General features: G+C 48.3%; 1 protein-coding gene across 3 annotated transcripts in view; it reads left to right on the top strand.

Moving 5' to 3' along the window:
• The window catches only part of ZDHHC4 (zinc finger DHHC-type palmitoyltransferase 4), a 297,668-nt gene that overhangs the window by 222,906 nt on the left and 46,877 nt on the right, over positions 1–27,885 (top strand). For all 3 annotated transcript variants that reach the window (XM_069647350.1, XM_069647353.1, XM_069647352.1), the window contains exon 3: positions 16,068–16,141. In XM_069647350.1, the coding sequence (XP_069503451.1) occupies positions 16,068–16,141 (74 nt within the window). The remainder of the gene's footprint in view (positions 1–16,067; positions 16,142–27,885) is intronic.

Genomic DNA, 27,885 nt, shown 5'->3' with positions numbered 1-27,885 from the left:
CCCATGACATCAACCAGTGAGCCGTTGGACTTGCCCGCCGCCATTGTATATAGTTCATTAGTGTTAAGTTTCCTTTCTTTTTTTCTTTCCTTTGGGGCGCATGGACTATGCCCCACATTTTTGTATATAGTTGTTTGTTCTGTAGGCTTTTTTGTAGGTTCCCTTTGGACAGTTGGGCTCATGGACCCAGGATTTCATCCTTGTAAAAAGTTTGAGTGTGAATTTGTCGGCTTTTTCTTTTTTGATTTTTCCATGGAGCAATGGATTTTACTTTTTCATTTCTGTTTGGATTTGCTTTGTTGGAAGGAGACTTTGGAGACATTTTTGATTTCATATATTTTGGATTCTGATTTCCTTTTTTTATCATTATGTGACATTCTGCATTGTTTTCCTTATGTCCATTGTTTGGTATTTGATTTTCTTTCACCACATTTTTTGTTCAATACATTTTTTCCCGTACTTCAATGTGTGGTATTCTCTCATTGGTTTCGTGCATGTCACGATGTGGGTGTTCACATTCACTGGCACCCATTGTGTGTGTGTGAGACGGACATGTGCTGATGTACATACATGCCATTTGGGTTGTTTCATGTAATTGGCATTTCAATGTGGGGTGTATGTTATGCTCAGTTGGTTATTTGGGCAGGGGTGGCGTGCCGTGGGATTTTGGTGGATATGAGGGCCACGATTGTGGGTCATGTTGACATGTTGGGGGGGGACATGAGTGGGACATGAGTGGGGGCCTTCTGGCAGGTGCCCCTGACTGCTGGGGGCTGGGGGTGCAGGTGGACATGAGTGGGACATGAGTGGGGGCCTGCTGGCAGGTTCCCCTCACTGCTGGGGGGTGGGTGTGCTGGGAGACATGAGTTGGTTATCATATTGCAACGTGACATGTGGCTTGCCTGGGGGGCATGCTCATGGTGGATAGGCTGCTTGCGGGACATGACCAGGGGTGCAGGGTAGTCCCCTGTGGTGTGGGCTGCCTGCAGGGGACGTGGCGGGGGTAGAGGGGACACGTGGGAGGACCCACACTGCCAATTCATGTGTAATACTTCCCGCGCACCTGTGAAATACACGTACACAGCCTATTCGCGTGTGAAATTTCCCGCGCACCCCTGAAATACACGTACCCAGCACATTCGCGTGTAAAACTTGCCGCGCACACCTGAAATACACATACCCAGCACATTCGCGTGTGATACTTCCCGCGCACCCCTGAAATGCACGTACCCAGCCCATTTGCATGTGAAACTTCCCGCGCACCCCTGAAATACACGTACCCCACTCGCACAAGGCCTATCACGTGTGAAACTTCACGCGAACCCCTGAAATACACGTACCCCACTCGCACAAGGCCTATCGCGTGTGAAACTTCACGCGAACCCCTGAAATACACGTACCCAGGGCATTCGCGTGTGAAACTTCCCGCGCACCCTGGAAATACACGTACCCAGCCCATTTGCGTGTGAAACTTCACGCGCACCCCTGAAATACACGTACCCAGGGCATTTGCGTGTGGAACTTCACGCGCACCCCTGATATACACGTACCCAGCACATTCGCGTGTGATACTTCCCGCGCACCCCTGAAATACACGTACCCAGCACATTCGCGTGTGATACTTCCCGCGCACCCCTGAAATACACGTACCCAGCCCATTTGCATGTGAAACTTCCCGCGCACCCCTGAAATACACGTACCCCACTCGCACAAGGCCTATCGCGTGTGAAACTTCACGCGAACCCCAGTAATACACGTACACCGCTCCCCCAGGCCCGATCGCGTGTGAAACTTCACACACAGCCCTGAAATACACGTACCCCACTCGCACAAGACCTATCGCGTGTGAAACTTCACGCGAACCCCTGAAATACACGTACCCAGGCCAATCACATGTAAAACTTCCTGCGCACCCCAGTAATACACGTACACCGCTCCCCCAGGCCCGATCGCTTGTAAAACTTCCTGCGCACCCCTGAAAAACACATACCCAGGCTAATCGCGTGTGCGCACACCCGTAATACACGTACCCTGCTTGCCGTTTGCTGTTTGCCAGCCCTGTAAACTGGTCCAGGGTTAGCGCAGCCCTTTGCGCTGGATTGGGTATTTTGATGGCTTTTCCTTGCGCGAGTGCGTTCTTGGGGGCGTAAATGGCTCTGCTGCAGGGTCGCTGCGCCACTATGCGCCACAGCTGCTTTTGGAGGCTAAAATCCATGAATACGCTGTGCGCGGAAATCAATTTTAGCGCACGCGGCTGGCGCAGACATTCGCACGGGAACACTGTGCGCCAGCCGCGTGCGCCACTTTTGTGCGAATTTCTATGAATTACCCCCAGTGTTTTAGGTGACCCAGTAGCCCTAACAGGGGGTCATTTTGCCGTTTTTTAGTGTTTTTCCTTCTGTTTTGGATGAGAATGTTGTTTCGACGGCTGTTTTTGCAACACAGAAACAGGAACCGTCGAGATTTTGTGGGCGTTCAACATGCGTTTCTTTTGTTTTTGTGCCATGCACTGGACGCGAGTGCAGAAACGCAGCAGGCTCAGGACGCAAGGGATTTCGACAAAACCGCTGTTTCCTCCAAATCCTTTTTCAATGAAACCATCAAAGATTGACGTGGGATTGTGTGCTTATTATACGTACCCCATTATGTATGCGAGTGGGTGTTGCTGTCGCCAGAAGATTGCCCCATAGCAGAGTGTTCAACTAATTGCCTCGTGGGGCTGGAGACTGATACGCAGGAGTCTACTGACTCCTCTGTTAGGCAATCGACTTCCGAAAAGGAGCCGTTGCTGCCTTGTTATTCATCTTCTGAGGAATATGTGCCAGTGGGGGACATTGATTCGGCCTGCATAACGTAAGCTGCTCACCCTTGCATGCGTCGCTCCTTGAGTGTCTTGGAGCGAAAGAGACGGCATGACGTACAATGCTGAGTGATCACAGGGAGGACGTACAGACCCAATGGGTGTCTTTCCACAGGAACTTTTTGTTACTATACAAACACAATTTAAAGGGACTCCTTTCCATGATGGCAAATGAATATTAAGGCAGCTAAAGTGGGAAAAGGCATTCTGTAAAGAAAATGTGAATGTTGAAAATCCCACTCTCTCTACTGTAAGACGAAGCCTGATGTAGGCCACAGCTGGCAGTCGATCCATTCGCTGAAATATTCTGCTGGCGATGGCTTCCGCCGAGGTGTTCAAAGAAGCGTCCGTTGAAAGGCGAAATAACAATGATGAAAGTCAGGGGTATAGTCAAGATTAAGTAGCAACACTACGAGCTCCGCATAAAGCGACCGACCACTATTGCGGAAAAAAACAATCTGAAGGACCTCAATGTGTGAAGGACCATGGGTCGACGTGCCTTTTTTGAATTTCGTAAAACAAGTCATGCAATACTCTGCAACTACCACTAGATGTCAGCCTTTGCAAAGCATGTGATTCTAAGCAGATCAAGGTGGTGGAAAGTACAGTGTGGTGGAGCGGCAAACAGGTGGAGATGAGTGAGAGCATGTACCAGAGTGGCGAGGAGGCTGAAAGGAGGAAAAAAAGAACAGGAAAGGAAAAGGGTAGGAAGAGTGGAGTAGAGGAGATGAGGGGAGTAAATGAGAGGAGGAAGAGAGAACGAGGAGAGCGGGAGGGAGCGAGAGCAGGGTACAGTAGGGAAAGAACTGATAAGAGGTGAAGGAGATGAAATTACAGAGATGAGAAGCAGGGTAGAGAGGAGGAAGAAAGAGGCTGGAGCTAGGGAGGCGGAAGAAGAAAGGATTGGGGGTGACGGGCCAGAAAGTCAGCCATAAGAAAGATCATACAGTGGTGGAGAGAGCTAAGATTATAGTCAGAGATCTCCTGTAAGCCGAGGTTGCTCTTTGCCACCAGGAGGAGATTGACAACATTGCCTAGCTCAGGGTCCTACTATCAGAGCATGTGTTTGATGCCCAACCACATTCAGAAGACCTAAGGGTAACAGGTTGGGGTACCAGGTAGCAGTGTCCAGGAGAAACCACCATCTGAACTTGATGGCTTCAGGAACGCCCAAGCAAGGCACAGTGAAAGACAAAAAAGAAGTGCTGGACAATATAAATCCCAGAAACTGCTAGTGTCGCTTTACTGCCAGGGGGAGAAGAAAAGGACTGAGGGTCACGGTCCAAAAGAAGCGCTAAACCAATTCAGTGGGGATCAGTCAAAACCGTAATTCCCTGTATTGATTGGTACGAAATAATAGTAAAAGGAAAAACTGAATTTCGAAATAGTTGTAAAACGTCTATTGGTCCATCGGCCGTGGCAGAATGCAGGACTAATTGTCCATGGCAAGAGGTCAGAGCAGAGAGAAACCTAGCAGGTTGAAGTCTTCAGAAAACAGTTATCTGACTCTTGCATATATGTTTTCTGTTTTCTCATGCGTCCCAGTTTATTGACCTCATAAAAATAAGCATTGGCCAAGCCAATAGTTTTGCTGTGTTCTGCCGTTCTTTGCATTTTGCATTTATAGGCAACATGGTGCAAAGAAGAGAGTGCAACGTTTCAAAGGAGGATGTGATAGGGGGCGGTGGTGGATGTGCAAGAGAATGAGAAGGAGAATAGAGCAAGGGAGGAAGCGATTGGAGAGGGTGCCATCAATGATGAGAAAGAGGAAATATGAGCAAGAAAGGTTGAGAAGGTAAGAAATAAAGTGAGAGTGTGAGAGGAAGGATGCGAGAGGGGGTCTGGGTGGATGTGGAAAGAGATTTGGGTGGGGGTAGAGTGGGTGGTGGTTGGGTGGGTGGAGGTAGAGAGTGGGGTAGGGTGGGTGCAGATGGGGCTAGAGAATGGATAGGGGGTGGATCATGTAAAGAGTGTGGGGGTAGGCTGGGTGGGGTAGTGAGACTTGGTATGGTGGGTGGGGGTAGGGTATGTGGAGGTAGAGAGGCAGGGGTAGAGAGGGTGGGGGGTAGGCTGAGAGGATGAGGGCTACGTTGGGTAGTGTGGGTGACAATTGGTTGGGGGAATGCTTAGCAAGGGGCACCACCACTATTAGAGCTGAAAACATGTGGTGCTGCCGTCCCCCCAGGCATACCTTTAATATAAGGGATGTAGGGATCCTCACCTGCACACCCTGGGTTTCAAGAGTGATGATCCCTGCAAAGCGATGTCTGGCTGGGGTCAGCGCCACTATTAAGGATGAAAACGGGTGTGTTGACCCCGCTAGGCATCCCTTTAGTTAAGACATGCAGAGATCAGCTCCCTCTTCCCCCATGATCTCTGCAAAGTGCTGCCTGGTGGGCGTCGCCTGCAGCCCATTAAGCTGGGGCTCATTAAGGGGGCATGGCCTAACGGGCGGGCAGATGACCCCTGCTGTTAGGCCACGCCCCCTTGACGAGTCTGGCTCATTTTCCTATTCCACTTAAGGTACTGGGATTAGTGGGGGGGTAGAGGGAGTGGGCATGGGATTTGCAGAATGACAACCTCAGGAAGAACAAACACCTATCTGCTGTCAAAAATAGCCAATTGTCCACTAAATAGCCCAAAATGAAATCACTGCGTGGCTGGGAAATGGAAAGCCCAACACCCAACTTGCTGCTTACAAAGCTGCTGATTGGAGCAAATATTATTAGGAAACCTCTCATTGAGTAGTACGGCAGTGGCATTTGGAAAAGGATTTTAGTGGTTTGGCAGTTTCATGCCGTGACATTGCCGGTTGCTATGCCAACCAGATATTCCCAGTTCAGAACCCCCATTCCATCTCACTCTACTGTAACAATGGGTTTGGCAATTTTGTGGTGCTGAAACGAACACGAGATTGTCCCCTTTTGGGGGTCCTCATGTCCAACATTTACAGGAATAGAGCTTTTGCCATGGTAACATTCAAGATGCCCACTAATTTATGTATCTGTCGCGATAAATGCTCTATACTAGCCTTTTCTTTCTCCAGGAATGAAGAATCCTTTGGCAGTGTACAACGATGAACAAATCACGCCCTTGGGAAAGTGGAGTAATATTTTGAGTATGCGGGACGAAGAAGTGAACTGGATTAGAAGCTTGTTTAATTACCAAGATCACAGTTGATGGTGAATGATGTTGGTTAAGGTGACCACCAGGGAGTCACCTAGATCCATACTGGAGCCAATCCGTTTTAACAATTACACTGCCAAGAGTCAAGAATGGAGAGCATGCATCTCTTGTGATGAAGCTGTATTCTACTCTGGACCCTAGATATTAGAATGTCATTTAATTATTAATCAGAGAGAAGGCATCTGAAGTTTAGAGCTGGCAGTGGCAAGGTCATTGTGTAATGGAGAAAATCCCATTGGATGAAACCAGGAGGGTATTTGTTTGAGGTCATCATAGAGGAGAGGTATTTGGAGGTTATCTTATGCTGCAGGTTTCGAACATTTGCTGCTCCAGATGTTTTTGGACTAAACCTCACATCAGCACTGGAGTAACAGGGGCCCCTGCAGCCCCCGCGGTGCGGGGGGCCCCGTGACCACATGTCCTGGGCCCCACTTGGAGTAAAAAAAAAGGAAAAAAATACATACATATTTTTTTTATTGTTACTTTTTGAATTCACTCTATTTATAAAGAAATTATTTCTGTAACAGAAATTATTTCTTTAGGATGGCAGAGTGAATACAAAAATAAACTTTCTTTTTTAAGTACGTCACTACCCCCACCCCTTGACATGAAGGCCCTAGGCTGGAGGCCTCCATGTGATGGGGTGGGGGAAGCCCTATGACTTCAAAAATAAACAGTTTATTTTTGAAGTCACTCTGCTTTTATAAAGAAATGATTTCCGTTATGGTTCAGTCCTTAACGGAAATAATTTCTTTATGAAGTCAGAGTGACTTCAAAAGGAAACAATTTATTTTTGAAGTATTATGGCTCTCTTCAACCCCATGAAGTGTGCATGTGTGAGTGGATGGCGAAAGAGCGCACACAAATGTATGGGTTGCTTGGTATGCGAGTGTGCGTGTATGGTGAAAGGGTACACACTTAAATGTATGGGTGGCTGAATGGGTGTGCCTGTGTGGTGAAAGGGTGAACACTTTAATGTATAGGTGGCTGCCTGTGTGAGCATATGGTGAAAGGGTGCACACTTAAATGTATAGGTGGCTGCCTGTGTGAGTGTATGGTGAAAGGGTGCACACAAATGTATGGGTGGCTGTGTGTGTGTGTGTGTGTATGGTGAAAGGATGCACACTTAAATATATGGGTGGCTGCCTGGGTCTGCCTGTATGATGAAAGGGTGCACACTTAAATGTATGGATGGGTGCCTCGGTGTCTGTGCCTGTATGGTGAAAGGTTGCACACTTAAATGTACGGGTGGCTGCCTGGGTGTGCCTGTATGGTGAAAGGGTGCACACTTACATCTATGGGTGACTGGGTCTGTTTGTGTATATATGGTGTGTGTGCTTGTGTTCAGGGGTGCAACAAAACCTACATTTCAGGGGGCTAACCCTTCAAATGTTGGAAGAGGCGCTAACTTCACGTGTGGTGGGGAGGAGCAAACTTATCTGTATGGGGACATCTAACTGCTTTACACATTTTAATGAGACTATTCTAGTGCCGTGTCAATGATACAAGCAGTTAACTCTCTCCTTTAAGTCTGAAAGCACCCATTTATGGACTGCAGTGAGAATGACTGGTCTCCTGTTCCCCCTCTACCCTTCCAATCACTCACCTGGCATGCAAGTACTAAACCCACATCACAATTTCAATTGCCTAAAATAATTTGGCATTTGAATGCAGGTACTAACAGTGAAATGCTGTACATTAGTAATTGCTGGGCCGGGCCCTTGTTAACAGTGAAACCCAGGTCCCGTTTAACATCTGTGTCCTTTTCTGTCCGGCAACTGCTCTCTAGGTCAGCCAGGTCAAGTCAACATAGATCACAATTTCAGTGGGGGGGGAGGCGGGAGTGCTGAAGCCCAGCCAGCTCAATGGTGTTGCACCACTACTTGTGTTTAATGCCTTGATTACTTATTGGTAATCTTCATTACTCCTAGCCCTTTTCTTCCTCATCCCAGTACTTGTGTATGAGGCAGTACTATTTTGCCTTCCTGTTTTATTTGTCTTTTAATGTTCTTTGTGTGCCACGAGGCCCGCGGGCAAATGGCGCTATATAAAAAATATTAATACTAATTGCCAATGTCTCATTTGCATTTTCATCTCTGATACTGTAATTGTCCGTTATGCAATGCACTATTTGATTATGTAAGGCAATTCTTCAAAATGGTCTAACAGTGACGTGTCACCAGACTACTTCCGTACTTAGAGGCAGTTAAGCACGTTACAAACGCTGCATAACATGAATTCAATCTCTACACATTTCAACATAAGCACTATCAACATCGGTTTTATTTCCAGAGTTCTGATACAATAATAATTAGTGTTTTTCGATAGCGCTTTCAACTAAAACACTTTACATAGAGCATATTTACATACATTACTATTAACTGCTTCTCTATTTAAGAAGAACATTTTGTGTTTTCAAATTAATATTGGATCAGCAGGAGCTAAAACCAGTTCCGGGTTAGTGAGCATCACCTCGTAGACAAGTGCCTCCTCTGGGGAACCAGGATCTATTACATAATGTGGTGCAAATCTAACACATAACACACACACTTTTTGTTTATACTGGGGATCAGCCATTATGCGTCAAATGTCTTCTAATTTGTCATAATAGGCACGTAGTTATGTTTGTAAGGCACCTGGGGAACCAAAAGTATCTCCTGGTAGCTGTTGGTATCAAGCTTACCAGGCCCGCATAGACTAGACGCAAGAGCCAATTACGTCAGAGCTCCCAGCAACTTTGGACCCTACATTTGCCATTTTCTGGAAACAAAACTGAATTTCTTTGGTGTATGCTCCTCCCCCTTCACCCATTTCAAATAAACTATGCCTAAAATACGGGTAGTGTAACCTATGGCTCTCCAGAGGCATTGTACTGTGACCCATGGACTGTACAGGCTAGGGCTGATGTGCAGTGGCGTAACAAGATCTGGGGGCCCCCCTGCGAGCCATGCTGAGGGCCCCCCCCAACTCAGCAACAAATCACGGGTCACGCCACACACTGGGCCAGCCTAGATTACCACACTTGTGCAATACACACGAACGTGTTGTTGAAGGGGTATGACGCACACTGCAATAGGAGAAAGATATGAATATGTGTTTAATGCAATATACAGCAAACATTCTGAGAAAAATTGGCTAAAAAGCCACAGTGTGTGCTATTGTTTTGTAGGGTAACACCAATCCAATACATGCAAGTCACCAACAGCGCACATGAACATTAATGCTTTGCTATTCAAAATGCCATGCCACAATGAAAACATGTCCAACTGGCTGCACAATGCATACCAGTGTAGACACGTAATAACATTACAATAAAGCATGCCAGTCCACATTTAGACATGCCTAGACTGGTTGCACCAAAATGCCAGTCGAAGCAATGAGACTCATCAAGAAGAGAGCACACATTCAAGCCTGCGTCTCTGCGGCCTCTAACAACACAGCCAAACTCTTAATCTGCAAGGAACTGGACAATCCTGTTGCAGTCTCTACCTCTCCTGTTCCCTCAACAGGCACTCTGTACGGCTTTGGCCTCTCGCTTCTCTGCTAAAACTCAGGACATCCTGTCCACTATCTCCTCTTCCTCTCCCTCTTCCTCTCTCGGCCCCCCTTTGGCCATCTCTCTCTCTCCTCCTCCTTTCTCCTCTTTCTCTCGAACACCGGACTAGGTTTCTAGACCAGTCCCATCTATGGAAGTGTAGTCGAAACAGGTGCTCGCCTTCTCCTCCAGAACTATGAAGGACCATATTGACACCCTTGCTCCAGCCTTAGCCGATTTCTGTAATAATTTGTTTGCCACTGGAACTTCTCCTCTCCCATACTCTTGGAAAAGCTGACCATCTCCCAGCTTACTCTCCACACTGAATCTGTTCCATGACCATCAGTCTGGTTTAAGAGATGCCAGAGGCATGGGAACTGCTCTCCTGAACACCTGTGAAGATCTGATCTCTAACCTTGATTTCAGCATTCCTTCTGTCCTCATCCTCCTTGAATTTTCCTCTGCTTTCGACACGGTCAACCACGCCATCCTGATCAATCGACTCTGTGAGAACCTGGGCATCATGGATCAGGCACTGTAGTGGCTGACCTCCTTCCCCTTCGACCACCCCTTCCAGGTCCAATTTTGTCCCTTTCACTCTGCCACCTCTCTACCTGTAGCGTTCCACAGGGCTCTATCCTCTCACCCTCACCCTGGATTTTCAACCAATACTTGCCCCCTTTGACCCACCTGATCTCTCCCTTCTTCTTTAACGTTCAGAGTTATGCAGATGACACTCGGCTTTCCTTCAGGCTGCCCTCAGCCTACTCTCCTCTCCCGCTCATTTCTCGTGACATCTTCAACTCCACTCTCTCTTTCTCTCTTCACATCTCGGATGTCGCCAAGAAGTCCCACTACCAGCTGCACCTCCTCAAAGGGACTCTTCCCTTTCTCACTTTCCCCCAGAAGCTCACTGTCTGCAGAGCCCTGGTTCTCTCTAGGCTGGACTACTGCAACAGCCACTTTGTCAATCTGCCTTCCTCTACTCTCCGCCCTCTGCAACTAATCCAGATCAGGACGGCAAGACTTATTATTGGCCTCAAGCCCACGACGCTACCTATCCAGCCATGAAATCTCTCCACTGGCTCCTGTTGGCTGCAAGGATCAAGTTCAAGACCCTCTGCATTGTGCACAAGGCTTACTGTGGCTGGGATCCGCACTACATCCAATGCTCTCTTCCAAAGTACCTTCATTCTCAAGCCCTAAGGGTTAGATGCTTCTCCAGGCAGAGGGGGGGGGGATCTCTCTCCCCTGCAGGCGCCTCCCTCTGGAACGGCCTACCTGCCCCTCCCAAACTTTAGCCGGACCACCTGAAGTTCCGGAAGCAGATCAAAACGTTCCTCTTCTCCTCTTTCTCTCTCCCCCTTCCCTGCTGACCTACCTGACCTACCTGCCTGCTGTACCAACTGGTTGCTTGGCTACCCTCAGTCTCACTGAGACCAGACTCTTTCTTAATCAGTCAACCTTGCACTGCTCCGGGCCTACCACGCAGTTAGGGGCTGTAACTGTAAACCTACCTGTAAACTTGTTCTCCTTGCACTACCCAGAGCCGCACTGCCCTGGCTGCACTTGCTCAGAGCATTGCTGCCCTGTTTTCCCCTCCCCTCTCCCTTGCACTCCCCCACCCCCTCCCTTTTCCCTTGCCCTTCTTGTTCTCACACTTGCACGATCTGAATGACACAAGGCTTAGTAAGATAATTTGTCATGTCCTCCCTGTTTTCCTTTCCTTGTCGTGTCGCACCTAAAAACACTTGTGTACAGGCGCGTTATATATGACTTATCATATCATGCGATTTTATCACAGATGCCCAGAAAGATATACAGTGCTGCAGTAAGAAACGGCTAGACTGGCAGAACCCAAATGCCAGTCTAGCCAGTTAGTTACACTTAGAAGGACTTCTTTATCAAAAATGCCTAGTTAAAAAAAGTCATACCAAACTGAGGAATGACTAGACTGGCTGCACCAAATTGCCTCTCTAGCCACTATTACCACATATCATGCTGGCTTAGAATGGACGTGGACCATTATGATGTATTGCACAATCCCACCCCCAGCCCCCACACATTGCCTCTCCCTCCCATCCCATACCCCAACTCCAAAATCAGCTCATTGGCCCAGAATTACCTCCATGTCCCACTTCCTTGTCCCAGTGCTTACGTATGAGGCTCCTTGCCTCATGCGTAAGTACTGGTATGAGGAAGAGTGGGACTAGGAGTAATGAAGATTACAGGTAGCTAAGGCAGGCATTACCTTCATGTACCTCTACCTTATCCCAGTACTTGGGATGAGGTAGAGGTACACAACCTACACAAGTACTGAGTCAGGGCAGGGAGCGCTGTGGAATCAGGTACTCATCACCGTGGTTTGAGGTTCCCATACCTCTCTTAAATTCTGTCAGGGGCTGGGAGGTTCTCGGCGCCAGCACGTCAAAGCTGGTTCCTGACATTTATGGCTGTCGTGAGACCGCAAATGCCGGCTTGGGTGATTAACGGTCAGGTGATACAAGGGTATTGCCATGCTCTAGATGCCTGGTTGAGGGGCGCAAGAAGTTCAAGGTCTGTCTGTGTGCAGGGGGTCTGTAATACGTGTAGCTGTTGGACGGTTGCTGTTTCCAGCTGTGATAGTTGCATGGATTCACATTTTCTTGCATCAACTTTGTATTCCTAAAACTTGTTTTATTTATTTGGGAATTTTCAAAGGAAACCGGAAAGCAGAACTTCCCATAAAGTTATACATTCATTGCAGTTGTTCATGAATGCAATACATATGCTTGAACTATAACGAAGCTTCATTGCTCGTGGGTGATATGTATTTATGTTTCTAATCTGTTACAGGGTGTATTTACACATCTACTCTGGGTGCACCATTATTTGTGATATTAACTAAAACCTACCCACTCAATCATGTGTGCTCTCATTTACAGCGCCCGGGAGGGCAGTGGGTTTAGAAATCAGCTTTCCTTTACTAAACACTCATAGCCCTAATTTACATTAGGAGCTTGGGCCAGCTATCAATAACCACAAATATTTTTTGCTGCCCCATCCCAGCTCATCTATCCCTTCTCATCTCCTTACACATCATTTCTGTCCATACTCACGCCTCCCTCCTCCTATCCTCTTGCATCCTCACCTTTCCCATCCTATTTTGTTTTTGCTCCTCCTCTTTTGTGCTAATCATCCCTTCTGTGACCAAGGGGGTCATTCCGAGATTGGAGGCAGCCATGGTGCTATTGGCACCATGGCTGCCTCCAATACCGGGTCCGGGTCCGGTCTGGCTGAATGGGGACTTATTGGGTCATTCCGACCCTGGAGGACCCGGTAAGTCCCCATTCAGTAAACCATTCCCCATTTCCATTTGAGCCCCCATAGGGCTCAATGGGAATGGGGAAGGCGCTAATAACGGTACCGCAAATTGTGGTACCGTTATTAGCTCCAAGATCCCTTAACGGGAACCGCAGAGAACAGGTGGTCAGACCACCTGTTCCTGCTGGGACCCGCTAAGGGACCTCGGAATTGGGCGGTAAGGGTTTACCGGCAACAGCATCCTTACCGGTGCCCGTAAACCCTTACCGCCCAACTCGGAATGACCCCCCCAAGTCTCATTAGACTCCACTCCTATGGGGGTTGCAGAGAATCCGGGCACCATGGATACCCTTCTGTGCCATATTACGGTTAACTGGGGATTCCCCCTTGTTAGGAAAGATTTCCATGTATGAGTAATTTTTCCTCCAGTTGTGTACCCCCCAACTTTTTGCTGCTGTTTAAATACCATAGTCTGACTTTACCAGAGGAGAGGAGCACAGCCTTTAGCTGCACTCCACTGGGCTTTCACTCACTTTGTTATGGGGAAACTTAAAGACTTTGTTTCCCTTAGTCCTTTCCAGTGTTGCAACTTTTCGGCAACATGTTACAAGTGCACAATGTACCTTACAGAACAGTGCGCTTGGGTCTTCCTTTCGTTTACAAAGGCCCTAGACTCCTTAAAGGATTTTTCAGGAGAAGTGCAGATGTGCCTTGGACAGGGCTTGTGGCAGCTTATCTTTTCACTTTATTTTAACCCTTTCTTGCCATGCAAACCGCGTTTACTGCGGTTGGCACAGAAAGTGGCCTGGCTCCAAAAGTTCTTTGTCCTGTCCTTTGGCCATCTTGCCCCTTTGACTTCCACAGGTCGAGCCGACTGGGGCAGTCCAAACGCCAAGCTTACGCTGGCTTCTGCATGTCTTGTGTGTGTGCTCCAGGATGGTCTTTGGACTGTCTAGTTCCAATACACATCCTGGGTGCCAGAGAGTCTGGTGTGCTGGGAACGACTGGGACCACCATGGTCCGTGATTGATCCATGTCTGTTGTGCCTGTATGTGAGCAGATCTCCCATGCGGTCCTCTTTGTTTTGGCACGAAGGAGATTCTGGATATGAGAAGGCCCCAAACAGCCACACCAGGTTGATCTTTTGAGTTCTCACTGAACCTAGAATAGGATCCAAGTATCATGAAATTAAGACGCCGAGCCGAGGAACCGCTTGTGACCCGTTGGAAGGTTTGGCACCCTGAGCCCACTGTCGTCCCGCTGGACCCCTCTGCATCTGATCGAACTAGAAGGTCTGCGAAGACACTTTGACCCATTCGAATAGTGGGACCAATTATTCTCAGCACCTTCATCAAGCCCTGCAAGTAAACCTTCTCGGAAGTGTCCCTGGGCCAACCAGTGGGCTGACCAGCTTGCGCGGGACCATTGCTCTGACACCGCCGCCGTTTTGAGGAGACCCTTGAAACTTGGTACATCGCAAGTCCTGTGCTCACGGCACTCTCACATCGAATTTCATACACTTGGCATTACCAGGTCTGGAATAAAGAGAGAGCGCCCGAACCGGAGTACAAGCGGTTACCGTGTTGCCCAGCCGTGGTGACGAACTTTGCAAGTGCCTTTGCCGCTGTGCCCCTCTGTGCCCTGAAACCTGCTACAGAGAAACTGGCCTGATCCATCCACCAGGAGCGGAGGATCGCCATGTCCCGTTTGGGAATGGACGCTGCAACCTCGCTGATGAAAGCCGCAGAGCCGCACAACTGCCGTATTTTAACCTGCTACCGAAGTGGACTTGACTACAGAAGTTTTGTCCGGAGTGCGCCGGGGGTCGGTGAGTACTTGCAACCCTTACCGTTGGCCCCTAGCGCATCCACCTATTTTAACGCACCAGTGTCCCCTGAGGGCCACTCTCCTTTACACAGATAGCCTGAACTATCAAACCACTCCCAACTCCTGGAACCTCTTATGTCCTTTTGGTGAGACCCTCCACGAATAGTGGGAACTTATTCTTCAACCTGTCACCCACCTTCCTGAGCTGCTACAGCCCCTGCAAGAGACCCTGTTTTAAGCCCTTCTGCACTATCGCGTGCACCAGCATTTGAAAGTACATTGAGGGTTAGGCTCCTCTCTCCGTAGGGACTGGACTGCCTCTCAGTTAGGGTTAATATCATGAAGAATTGATTGCCTAAACACTATTTGCACTGCTTGTTTCCTCCCCTTTTAGGTTGTGGGCCCATTCTGTGCTTATTAGCCCTTTGGGCCACTTGGTCTTGTAAATATGTATTGTAGTAGGATTGTATTGGTTTAAAGGTATTGCTATTGATTATTACTGTGTGTTGAAACTCAAAGGCCTTGAATAAATGGATTTGTACTTTTAATATATATACACCTGACTGGGAGTGATTTGTAAGTGTCCTTTGCTCTGTGTGCTCATTGAGGTTGTCCAGTCACCCTCACCCCTCCTGAGACCTAGTCTTGACTGCCAACAATGCTAACTTGATTTTCCTGGCTTGTCCAGGAGGTTACCCTGTTCCAAGAAACTAGGCTGGCCTTCTGAACCTCTTCCCACCAGCTCAGAGTACAGAAATCCATCTTAACACCCAGGGCCCCACCTCCTGTCCTTATCCCATCATGCTTTGCATCCAAGAATAGGCCCTGTACCACCTCCAACATAGATACTTGACACTAAGCAAAAGCAAGCCCCATGCACCAGACCTTAGTACATACTTCCACCTCCATAGGTTATTATACACCGTAATTCACCTCACGCAGGGGCCTGTTTGAGAATTGTGGCTGTTGCAGTATTCCAGGTTGCAAGCAAAGCACCCTTTCATTCGAGGCTTGCAGTGTTCCCAATCAGTTGCACTCTAAAATGTCAGATGGCCCGCTTAAGCCCTCAGGTCCCAGGAACATTGGAGGGGGCCCCACACTTACTTTTCGCCCCGGGCCCTGCAAGTCCTAGAGCCGGCCCTAACACTGTCTGTCTCTTGGTAAGACCTTCGAAGGGCACATTTTCATCCCGTTCCACAAGACCCAGTGCAAAATCTGAAGAATGTGGTTGTAGGGGGAAAATGAAGCTAAAGATGGAAGCTAAATGATATTGAGCTTTGTCTTTAGCAATTGCTAACAGGAGGGCTGGTATTTCTGCCTGAGTAACTGACATGCACCCTTTCCTTATAATTGCAGGGATGCTCTTTCCTGGTTCCTTCATGGCTGCAGAGGGGGATGGAGAGTAACAGCAACAGAGTGTTGTATACAAGGTATGTGCTCAAACCATGCATGTGATCCTCAACAAAGCTATACTACTGCCCACTTGACCAGCGTTCTGTGCAGGACACATGAATCACACTCCCAAACCCCTCTGTTGTGTTAGTGCCGACATATACCCACGTACAACCCTTCAATATACCATAATCCAGACCTATTGTATCCCATTATCTCACACCGGTGCATTGGACACCACTCTTCCAGTGTTCCTTTATCTACAACTGCAGTACAACCTTTGTTTAGTCCTCAACCCGACCTCTGCCAATCCACCTCATACATGACCTCCTTGACTATTGAGTACTAAGGCCTTCATACAAATGTTCGCTTTTAGGCCAATTAGCCACCATTTTAACCCGTGGTGCTCCCCACTGGGCAGGTCTGGTCCGGTCGATTTGTGATCCACTTTTCTTATATTCTAATTTTATTGTTGCTTTGTTTTGTTTGGTTCCTTTTATTGGCTCCGGGCTTTCATCCGCACCTCCAGCGTTTGACTGGGCGCCTCCTTATCATTTATCATTTCATTGCACCCAGCTTTGGTTTTACTTATTTTCTTTTTTTATGGTGGGATATTTTATTTTAATTGTTATTATATCCTTGTACCCGCATTAAGAGGCCAGAGTGTGCCTGGCCTCGTTGGTTTCTCTGGGGCTCGCCCCTGGTGGTTTGCCTAAATGTATTTTTTTCTTGCCCGCATGCACTCTGCAAGTCTTTCCTCTCTGCTGTTTGCTGAATTGAGCCGATTGGGTTCCTGTCGATACGATGTGCCATTAAGCTACATTGTCTCCACGAAGGCGCAGCAGACAGGTTCAGTGGAAGCGCCACCACCGTGCCAAAGTCCCGCCTAGGTCTTACCCATCTGGGCCCATCCAGGCCTCAGATGGGGCATGGACAGCCACTGCTACTTTGTCTTTTAAACCATATTCTAGAGAAAACTTGCTCTTGCTCGCCCCAGTTGGGATTGCTTTCCCCCCGGGCTGGGCTATTAATGCAGTTTCTCCCACTGTGTCGTTTTTTCCAGTTAGATGTTTCCTTTTCATTGCTCGCTCTTTGACTGCACATGCAATGGCTTGGTATGAACTTTTGCATGAACACTCTCCGGACATTGTGCCACAGAGACGTGGCCGAAGCACTCCCCCATGGTTATAATATCTTAAGAATTGATAGAGATTCCATTCATGCTGGCAGAGGTGTTGCGTTGATTCATGGTTCCTCTGAACTGGATGATCACAGCCCTTTAAGATGAGTAGCAATTACCCTGGAGATGGATGGGGATGCAGATTTTATTCATACATCAATAATCTAAACAACTCAGGTAGCTGGCAAAAAGCATAACTGGTTTGATACCACTTATCTAAAACAGGGAGTACAACGGACATCAGCAGACATCGCAGCGCAAATTCTCTCAGTGTACATGTAATGCTCACCTGATTCCCACGGAGGCGCCGTTCTGTTCTGGACTGCTATGACCTCTTCTAAGGTGATGCGCAGGACTCGGAAGACGGACTGGACCGGACCCCCAAACCTCGCCTGTCTGTCCCGTAGAAGAAGCCTTCTGTAGATGGAAAAGGGGATTAACTGTCTGCTGGATAATGTGTCGGATTCCCCCTCTTCCCTCTCTCACACTCCTCGAACCCCCTCCGCGATTCCTCGTAGAGTCTCACCTTAGAGTCTGAAAGGACGAGCTCTCCATCCTGCTTCCGATGCAGGAGCGCGTTGATTTCCAGTTACTTCACTGGATCTCGGGTTTGGTGAGTATTCAACTCCGCTTGACTTTTCCGATATGAGGCCGTAAGTATTCAGTTGCAAAAGTTCAAGCCTTAATTGTCCGTTGTCCTTTTCTCTATTTCAGATGTAGGATGAAGAATCCGCGTAGAGGAATGGATTCGCTGAAGGTAACTCTGGTGAGTCTTTTTGATGGATGGTTCCCTTGGTGATCTTGCTTTCACCCACTAATGCGTGTGTCTTTTTCCCCTTAGGGGCCGGGTACAGGAGTGCCAAAGAAGCGGTGCCGACCCGAGGTGAGGAAAGATTGTCCCAACAATAATCAGGTAAGTCTTAAGGTGGAAGAATCAGGCCTTCCTCGATCTGTTCCTTCGCTCACCTTTGTTTTGTCTCTTTTTCCCCTTAGGGGCCGGGGTACGGCAGTGCCAAAGAAGCGGCACCGACCCGAGGTGTGGAAAGATTGTCCCAACAAAAAATCAGGTAAGTCTTAAGGTGGAAGAATCAGGCCTCCCTCAATCTGTTCCTTCGCTCACCTTTGTTTTGTCTCTTTTTCTCCTTAGGCGCTGAAAGGTGACAGATGGTGCCAATGGTGGCTGAAGAGCCCGAGGGCGCCTCGTGAAGGTGAGTGGAACGCGGCGCTGCAGCGAGCGATGCAATGCGCTTCTAAAAATAATGTCTTTTCTCAGGATCGTCGGAGTGATGGTTCCGGACTCCGGATAGAGGTAGGTAAAGTTCAATTATTCACCTTTCTCTCCTTTCCTTCCTTTTCAGGTGTTCCAGGTTGCAGGCGGACGTGGCTGGAGCCAGGATGCAGGAGCAGACACGGTGAGCGTCCAGCTGCTAGATGCAGAACAACGCGAAGCGTGAGCTGCTGTCTGGGTGTGGTTTAAATAGCCCCCAAAGTAGTTCCAGGTAAGTATTCTTCCTCAGCCATGCCCGAGTGGTAAAATAGTCCCATAGGTAAAATAGTCCCTTTCAGACCTCAAGGAGGTCTGGATCCGGCAGCATGGTCTGCATCAGGTAAGTCCATCCAAGCACTCCCATAATGAGCCTGGCGCCTATGGTGCCAGGACTGATGCCTTCTATGAGCCTGGCGCCAAAGGCGCCAGGACAATGACCAAAGAGCCCCTATAAGGGGTTGCTGGGTCCCTCCCTGGGGACATGTCTGCTTTTGGGGACGCTGGCCCTGAACTGGCTTCCCGGGAGTAGGCATCATGACAGCACTCTCCCCCAAGGCCCCTCCCAAGATTGTTCCCTCTGGGGGTTTTGGTTTGTTTGGGAAGATCCGGTGGAATTTCTTAATTAATCGAGGTGCATGTACATGGTCACTGGGTTCCCACAACCTCTCCTGAGGCCCGTATCCCTTCCAATCGATTAGATAGAAAAGTTTTGACCTAAACATCTTTGAATCTAAAATGTTCTTCACCTCGAATTCTGGTTCTCCATCTATTTGAATGGGTTCTGGAGGCTTGATTAGTCTGGTTCCCGGTTGCACAGGTTTCAAAAGTGACACATGAAAAACAGGGTGAATTCGCATGTTAGCTGGTAAATCAAGTTTAACGGCCGCTGGATTGATTATGGCCGTAATGGAGTAAGGCCCCAGATATTTTGGATTAAAAGTTTGAGGTCCCTTGAGCAATAAGTGCCTGGTAGCCAGCCATACTTATTCACCAATCTGGTACTGAGGTGCTTCACTCCGATGTAGGTCAGCATTCTTCTTGTATTTTCTCTTGGCTTGTTGTAAATGTGTAGTTGCTTCTTTGAAGGCTTGGGTAATTGTAGAATGCAGATGGTCCACTGCAGGCATTCCGAGGCCTTGAGGCGAGTCGAGGTCTGAGGTTCGGGGGCGATGCCCATATAAAGTATAAAAAGGACTTTGCCCAGTTCCAGAGTGTACCGAATTATTATATGCATATTCGGCTATCCAAAGAATGTCTTTCCAGTTACTTTCAGATTGCTGCAACATACACCGTAAATATTGCTCAAGGGTCTGATTCGTCCTCTCTGTTTGATCATCGGTCTGAGGGTGGTGACTAGTCGATAATCTTACATCGATTTGTGCCAATTGACAACATCTACGCCAAAAGTGGGAAATGAATTGGCTTCCCCGGTCTGAAATTAGTACAGACGGGAATCCATGTAAACGAACAATATTTTCAAGGAATTCTTTGGCTAGAACTGAAGCTGAAGGTGAACCTTTCAATGGAATGAAGTGGGCCATTTTGGAAAATAAATCCACAATAACAAGAATAGTGTTATATCCTGAACAAGGAGGTAAGTCCGTAATAAAATCCAATGACAGGGTGTGCCAAGGTGCTGGCGGAATGTCTAAAGGTTGAAGGAGACCGGCTGGTCTTTTCTTTTGGCCTTTATTTTGGGCGCAAACACCACAGGACATCACAAATGATTTAACATCTTTTTGCCAAGAAGGCCACCAGAATTGTCGTTTCACCTTTTCTTCCGTCTTGGCAATACCGGGGTGCCCCTCTATTAGTGCATCATGATAACGAGAAATAATGAGCTCTTGTAATTCCTTGTGTGGCAGAAATAAGCGCCCTTGGAAATAAGGTAAATCATTATTTATAGTAAAGTCAGATCCCTTTTGTACCCAATCCTGTAAGTCTGTAGGGTCCAAGAGTTGTTTAACTCTAGCTTGAATGTCTTCAAACGTTTGTAAAGAAGTCATGCCCAAAATTCTCTGTTCGGGAATTATCGGTACAGGTTCTGAGTTAGTATCAGTTTCTCCCATTCCTATTCGGGATAGAGCGTCCGCTTTGCCATTTTTACAGCCAGGACAGTAGGTGATTACAAAATCGAATTCCGCAAAAAACAAAGCCCAACGGAGCTGTCGAGATGACTGAGCCTTGGCAGTCTTTAAATACTGTAAGTTCCGGTGGTCGGTGATCACTGTGATGGTATGTCTAGCGCCAAGTAAATAATGCTGCCAGGCTTTAAAGGCGGATTTAATGGCTAACAGTTCTTTGTCAGTGATTGTGTAGTTAACCTCGGGTGCCGAGAATTTTCTGGACCAAAATGCAACGGGGTGCAGTTGGTTAGTTTCGGGATCTCTTTGAGACAGGACAGCTCCCATGGCTAGGCTGGATGAGTCAGTTTCGACGACATAAGGGAGATCTGGGCGCGGGTGCTTCAATATAGGTGCGGAGGTAAATTTAGCTTTTAGTTCCTGAAAGGCCTGCTCGGCTTCTTCAGACCATTTGAAACGTTTATTTTTCCTTAAGAGCGCAGTGATGGGTTGAACAACACGAGAAAATTCTGGGATAAACCTGCGATAATAATTGGCAAAGCCAAGCTTGCTTTGAACACCTTTCACGGAGCTAGGCGATGGCCATTTGAGGATAGCATCCACTTTTCGTGAGTCCATGCGGACTCCTTTAGGTGTCAGGATGAAACCAGGAAACCCAACTTCCGTGGCATGGAAAACACATTTTTCAAGTTTAGCAAATAGTTTGTGTTAGCGCAATTTCTCGAGAACTGTCCTGACATGTTTTCTATGATCAGATTCCGAAGAGGGGTACACAAGAATGTCATCGATATATACGACAACACAAACGTCGATGAGTTCCCGAAAGACATCGTTCATGAAGTATTGGAAGGCAGCCGGTGCATTGCACAATCCGAAAGGCATCACCTGGTACTCGAATAGCCCATATTTGGTGCGGAAGGCAGTTTTCCATTCATCGCCTTCCTTTATTCGCACCAGATGGTAGGCCCCCCGGAGATCTAACTTGGTGTATATGCAGGCATCCTTCACCTGGTCAAGGAGTTCAGGGATCAGAGGCAAAGGGTATTGGTTTTTAACAGTTATCTGGTTCAATGCGCAGTAGTCAATACAAGTTCTGAGGTCGCCTTCTTTTTTAGGCACGAAGAATAAAGCCGAGGATGCAGGAGACTTAGGCGGGCGAATAAAACCATTGGCTAGGTACTGATCTAGATATTGTCGTAAATGAAGATTCTCGGGTTCGGTAAGGGCGTCGATCCTGCTGCAAGGGGGTTGTGCACCGGGCAATAGATCGATCTGGCAATCGTACGACCTGTGAGGCGGCAGAGTGTTGGCCTGTTCCTTTTGGAAGACGTCTTGAAATTCTTGGTATTCTGGCAGTATTTGCAAAATGACAGGGGTTACTGTAGCTAGGCCAATATTTGGATTTCTTGGATAACAGGTTTGTGCACAATTTGGAAAGGTTATCATCTTTGCTTGCCAGTCAATTCGAGGATTATGTGTTTCCAACCAAGGGATTCCTAGAATTACTTGAAATTGCGGAGCCTTGATTACATCAAACACAATTGCCTTCCGATGTCCGTCTTGACCCAACAATGTCACTTCAGTAGTGGAGTGTGTTACCGGCCGCAGAGGCGATTTCGGTTCCATCCACTGTGGTGATGACATCCTTACTGGTTTTAGGGCAAAGAGGGAGGTTGATCCTGGAAGCCAATTCACGATCCACATAGTTTCCTATAGCCCCACTATCGATGTATGCCTTAATGGCATGTAACCGCCCAGGCTGCTTCGGATTTACGAGGACCATTGGCATGATGAAATGCGAGGTCAGAGAGTTAGTTTTTAAGCTCGGCAAGCGGACCCCTACGCTTGTCGGGCGTGGTCGTTTCCCGACTGAGATTCCATGAAGTTCTTATCAGCGACTCCTACCGCCTTCTTAGACGGTTTTATAGGGCAATCTCGTAAAAAGTGTCCAGAAGCTCCACAATAAAGGCATAATTGCATTTGCCGTCTTCGTTCACGCTCTTTTTGAGTTAAAGGTCCTTTAACCCCTCCAATTTGCATAGGTTCAGTAACATCGGCACCCTTGGGGTTAACATGGGTTTTGACCAAAACCCGGGTCTCAAACTTGGACCGATCTGCCTTTCTGTTTTGAAGTCTGTGATCTAATTGGACCACCAAGTCTATTTATTCAGAGCAGTCTTGGGGTGGATTTACGACCTGGGCCAGGACATCCTTAAGTTCTCCACGTAGACCTCGATGGAATAACGTGATTCTTTTATCCTCCGGCCATCCAGTCTCCACAATTAACCTATTTAAGGTCGCGCTATAGGCTAAGAGGTCCTGGTTACCCTGTAGTAGGGATAGAAGCTCGTTGTCCAGGGCCTGTCCCTGGGAATGCCGCACAAAATGTCTTTCCATGCTTGTCTGGAAGGCTTGAAAGTTCCGAAGAATTGGGTCATCTTGAGTAACCAGTGGAACTGACCAATCCGCAGCACAGCCGCTGTGATATGATAGTACAAAAGCGACCTTGGTTTGGTCGTTAGGGAAGGCCCCAGGTCTGCAGAGGAAGTGCATTCGGCATTGATTCATGAATACGCGAACCTTTTGGGGTCCCCGGCAAAATGTTCCGGTGGGGCCAGTGGCATATTTCCAGGTAGATTAATTTGCATGGGGTTATTAGAAACCACTGGGGCGGAATTACCCCCAGAACCTGGTAAAGGAGTTTGACCAGCCTGACCTTGTAATAGCTGTCTGGCAAGATCATCAGTTCGTTCTTTAGATACAATTAACTCTCTCCTGAGGGCATTCGTCTCCTGGCGAGCGGAATGAACTTCAGCCCGTAATTCCCCCAATAGCTGGGCCAGCTGGTCTATCTCGGAAGTCTCCATAGCGCCCGGGTGGGAAACTGTAGATAGGCTTCGCGTTCTGTAACGCTCACCTGATTCCCATGGAGGCGCCGATCTGTTCTGGACTACTATGACCTCTTCTAAGGTGATGCGCAGGACTCGGAAGACGGACTGGACCGGACCCCCAAACCTCGCCTGTCTGGCCCGTAGAAGAATCCTTCTGTATATGGAAAAGGGGATTAACTGTCTGCTGGATAATGTGTCGGATTCCCCCCTTCCCCCTCTCACACTCCTCGAACCCCCTCCGCGATTCCCCGTAGAGCCTCACCTTAGAGTCTGAAAGGACGAGCTCTCCATCCTGCTTCCGATGAGGGGCGCGTTGATTTCCAGTTACTTCACTGGATCTCGGGTTTGGTGAGTATTCAACTCCGCTTGACTTTTCCGATATGAGGCCGTAAGTATTCAGTTGCAAAAGTTCAAGCCTTAATTGTCCGTTGTCCTTTTCTCTATTTCAGATGTAGGATGAAGAATCCGCGTAGAGGAATGGATTCGCCGAAGGTAACTCTGGTGAGTCTTTTTGATGGATGGTTCCCTTAGTGATCTTGCTTTCACCCACTAATGCGTGTGTCTTTTTCCCCTTAGGGGCCGGGGTACGGAAGTGCCAAAGAAGCGGCGCCGACCCGAGGTGTGGAAAGATTGTCCCAACAAAAATCAGGTAAGTCTTAAGGTGGAAGAATCCTGCCTTCCTCAATCTGTTCCTCCGCTCACCTTTGTTTTGTTTCTTTTTCTCCTTAGGCGCTGAAAGGCGACGGATGGTGCCAATGGTGGCTGAAGAGCCCGAGGGTGCCTCGTGAAGGTGAGTGGAACGCGGCGCTGCAGCGAGCGATGCGATGCGCTTCTAAAAATAATGTCTTTTCTCAGGATCGTCGGAGTGATGGTTCCGAACTCCGGATGGAGGTAGGTAAAGTTCAATTATTCACCTTTCTCTCCTTTCCTTCCTTTTCAGGTGTTCCAGGTTGCAGGCGGGCGTGGCTGGAGCCAGGATGCAGGAGCAGACACAGTGAGCGTCCAGCTGCTAGATGCAGAACAACGCGAAGCATGAGCTGCTGTCTGGGCGTGGTATAAATAACCCCCAAAGTAGTTCCAGGTAAGTATTCTTCCTCAGCCATGCCCGAGTGGTAAAATAGTCCCATAGGTAAAATAGTCCCTTTCAGACCTCAAGGAGGTCTGGATCCGGCAGCATGGTCTGCATCAGGTAAGTCCATCTAAGCACTCCCATAATGAGCCTGGCGCCTATGGTGCCAGGACTGATGCCTTCTATGAGCCTGGCGCCAAAGGCGCCAGGACAATGTCCAAAGAGCCCCTATAAGGGGTTGCTGGGTCCCTCCCTGGGGACATGTCTGCTTTCGGGGACGCTGGCCCTGAACTGGCTTCCCGGGAGTAAGCATCATGACAGCACATTAGAAAAAATATTTATTTTAAAGCAAAAAATCGACATAGGTGATGTTTAACCTATGTGTTACTTATGTCATCCTACGTGGCAAACTACAAAAACCTACTGAAGAAAGTGAAAGGATTGTAGGGAACATCTAAGTATACGATCCATACTTGTCTAAGTGTTCTGACTTGAGTGTCGTGTAGACCGATGAGACCTCCGTCCCCAAGTGACGCACAGGGGAACTAAAAAGAAACCCGCTGTGCGACCTTTGAGGCCACAGGTGGGAGATGACTTCCCAGATCCACGGAACCCCTGGAACACCGATGCTGCTGTCAAAAAGGAACGAGGTTAAGTACCAGGCAATCACAATACATATCAAGTAAACAAAAGGATCTAAAAGGCCTTACCTATCTGGTGTTAGGAAAACCCAGGAAACCTAGTAGAGAGGTTCGAGACTCAGATGATGCGGCGGTCCCTGGAATAGTAGAACGGCAGGTTAGCGTGGAAGTAGGATCAGCCACCTGTAGGAGTGAAGGCGTGACTTGAATCCCAAGAAGGGAAATGGCGTAGAAGTTCAGCGAGGTACCAAGGGATGATCCAAAGGAGTCAGAGTAAAGTCCAAAATCCGGCAACAGGTAAACAGTTCCAAGCAAAGGTACAAAGGGGTATCCGAAGGAGTCCGAGGTAGAGTTCCGTGATCAAAGGCAACAGAGGAGCAAGACGTAACGCCAAACAGGGTCTGAAGACAGCTGAGAAGCAATGAGTGTTCTGTCTCTCAGACCTTTATACTGTGCGTCTCTGGGTCATGTGACGTCCACCAAGGTCACGTGAGGAACGCCACTCTGGATCACGTGATCGACGTGGAGACGTAACACCGCCCCTTCTGCTATATGTTCTCCAAGGCAATTGCCAATGCAGAAAGGGTTGCAATCGAGCCCGTACACCATAGCTGGTACGGAGTTTTCGGTCCTTTGGGTTCACCGAATCACGTGAGCCTCGAACCGTGGAAGGAGATGTTGGGGAAATGTGAGCAGTGTTCTGGTGTGTAGTGGACTGGTGTGCAGAGGATCGCCTAACATAGCCCCCCCCAACGGCCCACGACCCCATGGGCAGGAAGGATGATCCCTATGGAAGCGGGCGACCAACCGAGGGGCGTCTAGCTCCAAGGCGGAAACCCAGGAACGCTCCTCCGGGCCGTAACCCTTCCAATCCACCAGATACTGGAGCCTACCCCTAAACCATCGGGACCCCAAAATGGCCGACACTTCAAAGACATCAGGAGAGGCCAGGGACACTGGTGCAACAGGGGCTCGGAGACGGACAGAATCGGGACAAGGCTTGAGGAGGGAGACATGGAATACAGGATGGATACGCCAAGAACTAGGAAGCACTAGACGAAAAGCCACCGGATTCACAACCTGAGAGATCACATACGGGCCGACAAAGCAAGGCAGCAATTTCCGGCAACCCACTAGGCGAAGTTGACGTGAAGACAACCAGACCCTAGAACCCACCACCAGAGGAGGAGCAGCTAGACGTTTGCCATCCACACGGGCCTTCATAGAAGCCTTTGCTTCAGTGAGATGGACCACAGTACTAGCATGTACAGCAGACAGATCCCTAGGACATGTTGTGGCCGCAGGATTAGAAGAAATAGAAGCATCAGGGACAGGCAAGACATTGGGATGTTGGCCGTAGAGGGCGTAGAAAGGAGAAAAACCAGTAGCTGAATGAGCCGCATTATTGTATGCAAACTCAGCAAGCCGTAAAACGGCCTACCAGGAGGTCTGGTGTTGCAATATAAGGCAGCGAAGATACTGCTCCATGGATTGATTCGTCCTTTCGGTCTGCCCATCGGTCTCAGGATGATGGGCCGAAGAATACCTGGTATCAATGCCCAACAATTTAGTCAACGACCTCCAAAAACAAGAGGTGAACTGTGATCCTCGATCGGATATAATGACCGAAGGGAGTCCAAATAACATGAACACATGTTCAAAAAACAAGTCTGCCAAGACCGGGGCTGAAGGAATACCTTTATAAGGAACAAAACGAGCCATTTTAGTGAACGTGTCCACCACTATCCTGATGGAGTCAAAACCTTGTGACTTGGGGAGATCGGTAACGAAATCCATAGACAGTGTATGCCAAGGTCTGGGAGGTACCGGAAGCGGAAGTAGCAACCCAACCGGTCGGCCTCTCCGATGTTTAGCCTGAGCACACACTGCGCAGGAATTGACATAACATTCCACATCGCGCTTCATAGAGGGCCACCAACACCAGCGCTTGAGAAGATCTAAAGTGCGCTCTTGACCGGGATGGGCATTAAAAGGAGCATCATGGGACCACTCAAGGGCCAGATTACGAGTGTCAGGTGTGGGAAGAAACAGACGTTCATGCACAAAAGGCAAACCATCAGAATACACGGGGTCCCATTCTCGTAACTGGTCGGAATGATTGCTAGTCCAGGATCGAACCGAGTCTAATAATGACAATGAGGGTGTACAGAGAGAAATCACATGACTCTTTCCGAGAACAGTGTCAGAGAAGGTTGGCAACTCGACCCCCCCCCCCGGGGAACGTGACAAGGCGTCTGCTTTACCATGTGAAGTTCCAGGACGATGCATAATATGAAAATCAAAAGATGAAAAGAAAAGATGCCACCGGACCTGTCTGCTATTAATGCACTTCAATGAAGCCAGATCCTGTAAATTCCGATGATCTGAGTATACAGTGATTGGATGTTTAGCCCCCAGAAGATGATGGCGCCAAACACGAAAGGCGTCCATGACAGCCAGGAGTTCCTTCTCCGTAACGTTGTAATGAGTCTCAGTACTGGAAAATTTACGGGAATGGTATGCCACTGGGTGTAATTTGCCTGTAGTAGGACATGTTTGAGACAATACCGCACCGAGAGCAAAAGAAGAGGCATCCGCCTCAACTATGAACGGAAGATCAGGATTGGGGTGCTGGAGTACCGGTGCGGTA

The sequence above is a fragment of the Ambystoma mexicanum genome, chromosome 2q, assembly GCF_040938575.1.
Source record: "Ambystoma mexicanum isolate Mex_15411 chromosome 2q, UKY_AmexF1_1, whole genome shotgun sequence".
NCBI classification, from domain to species: domain Eukaryota; kingdom Metazoa; phylum Chordata; class Amphibia; order Caudata; family Ambystomatidae; genus Ambystoma; species Ambystoma mexicanum.
Note: the sequence above shows the minus strand (reverse complement) of the source record. Positions and strands in the feature narration are given on the sequence as shown.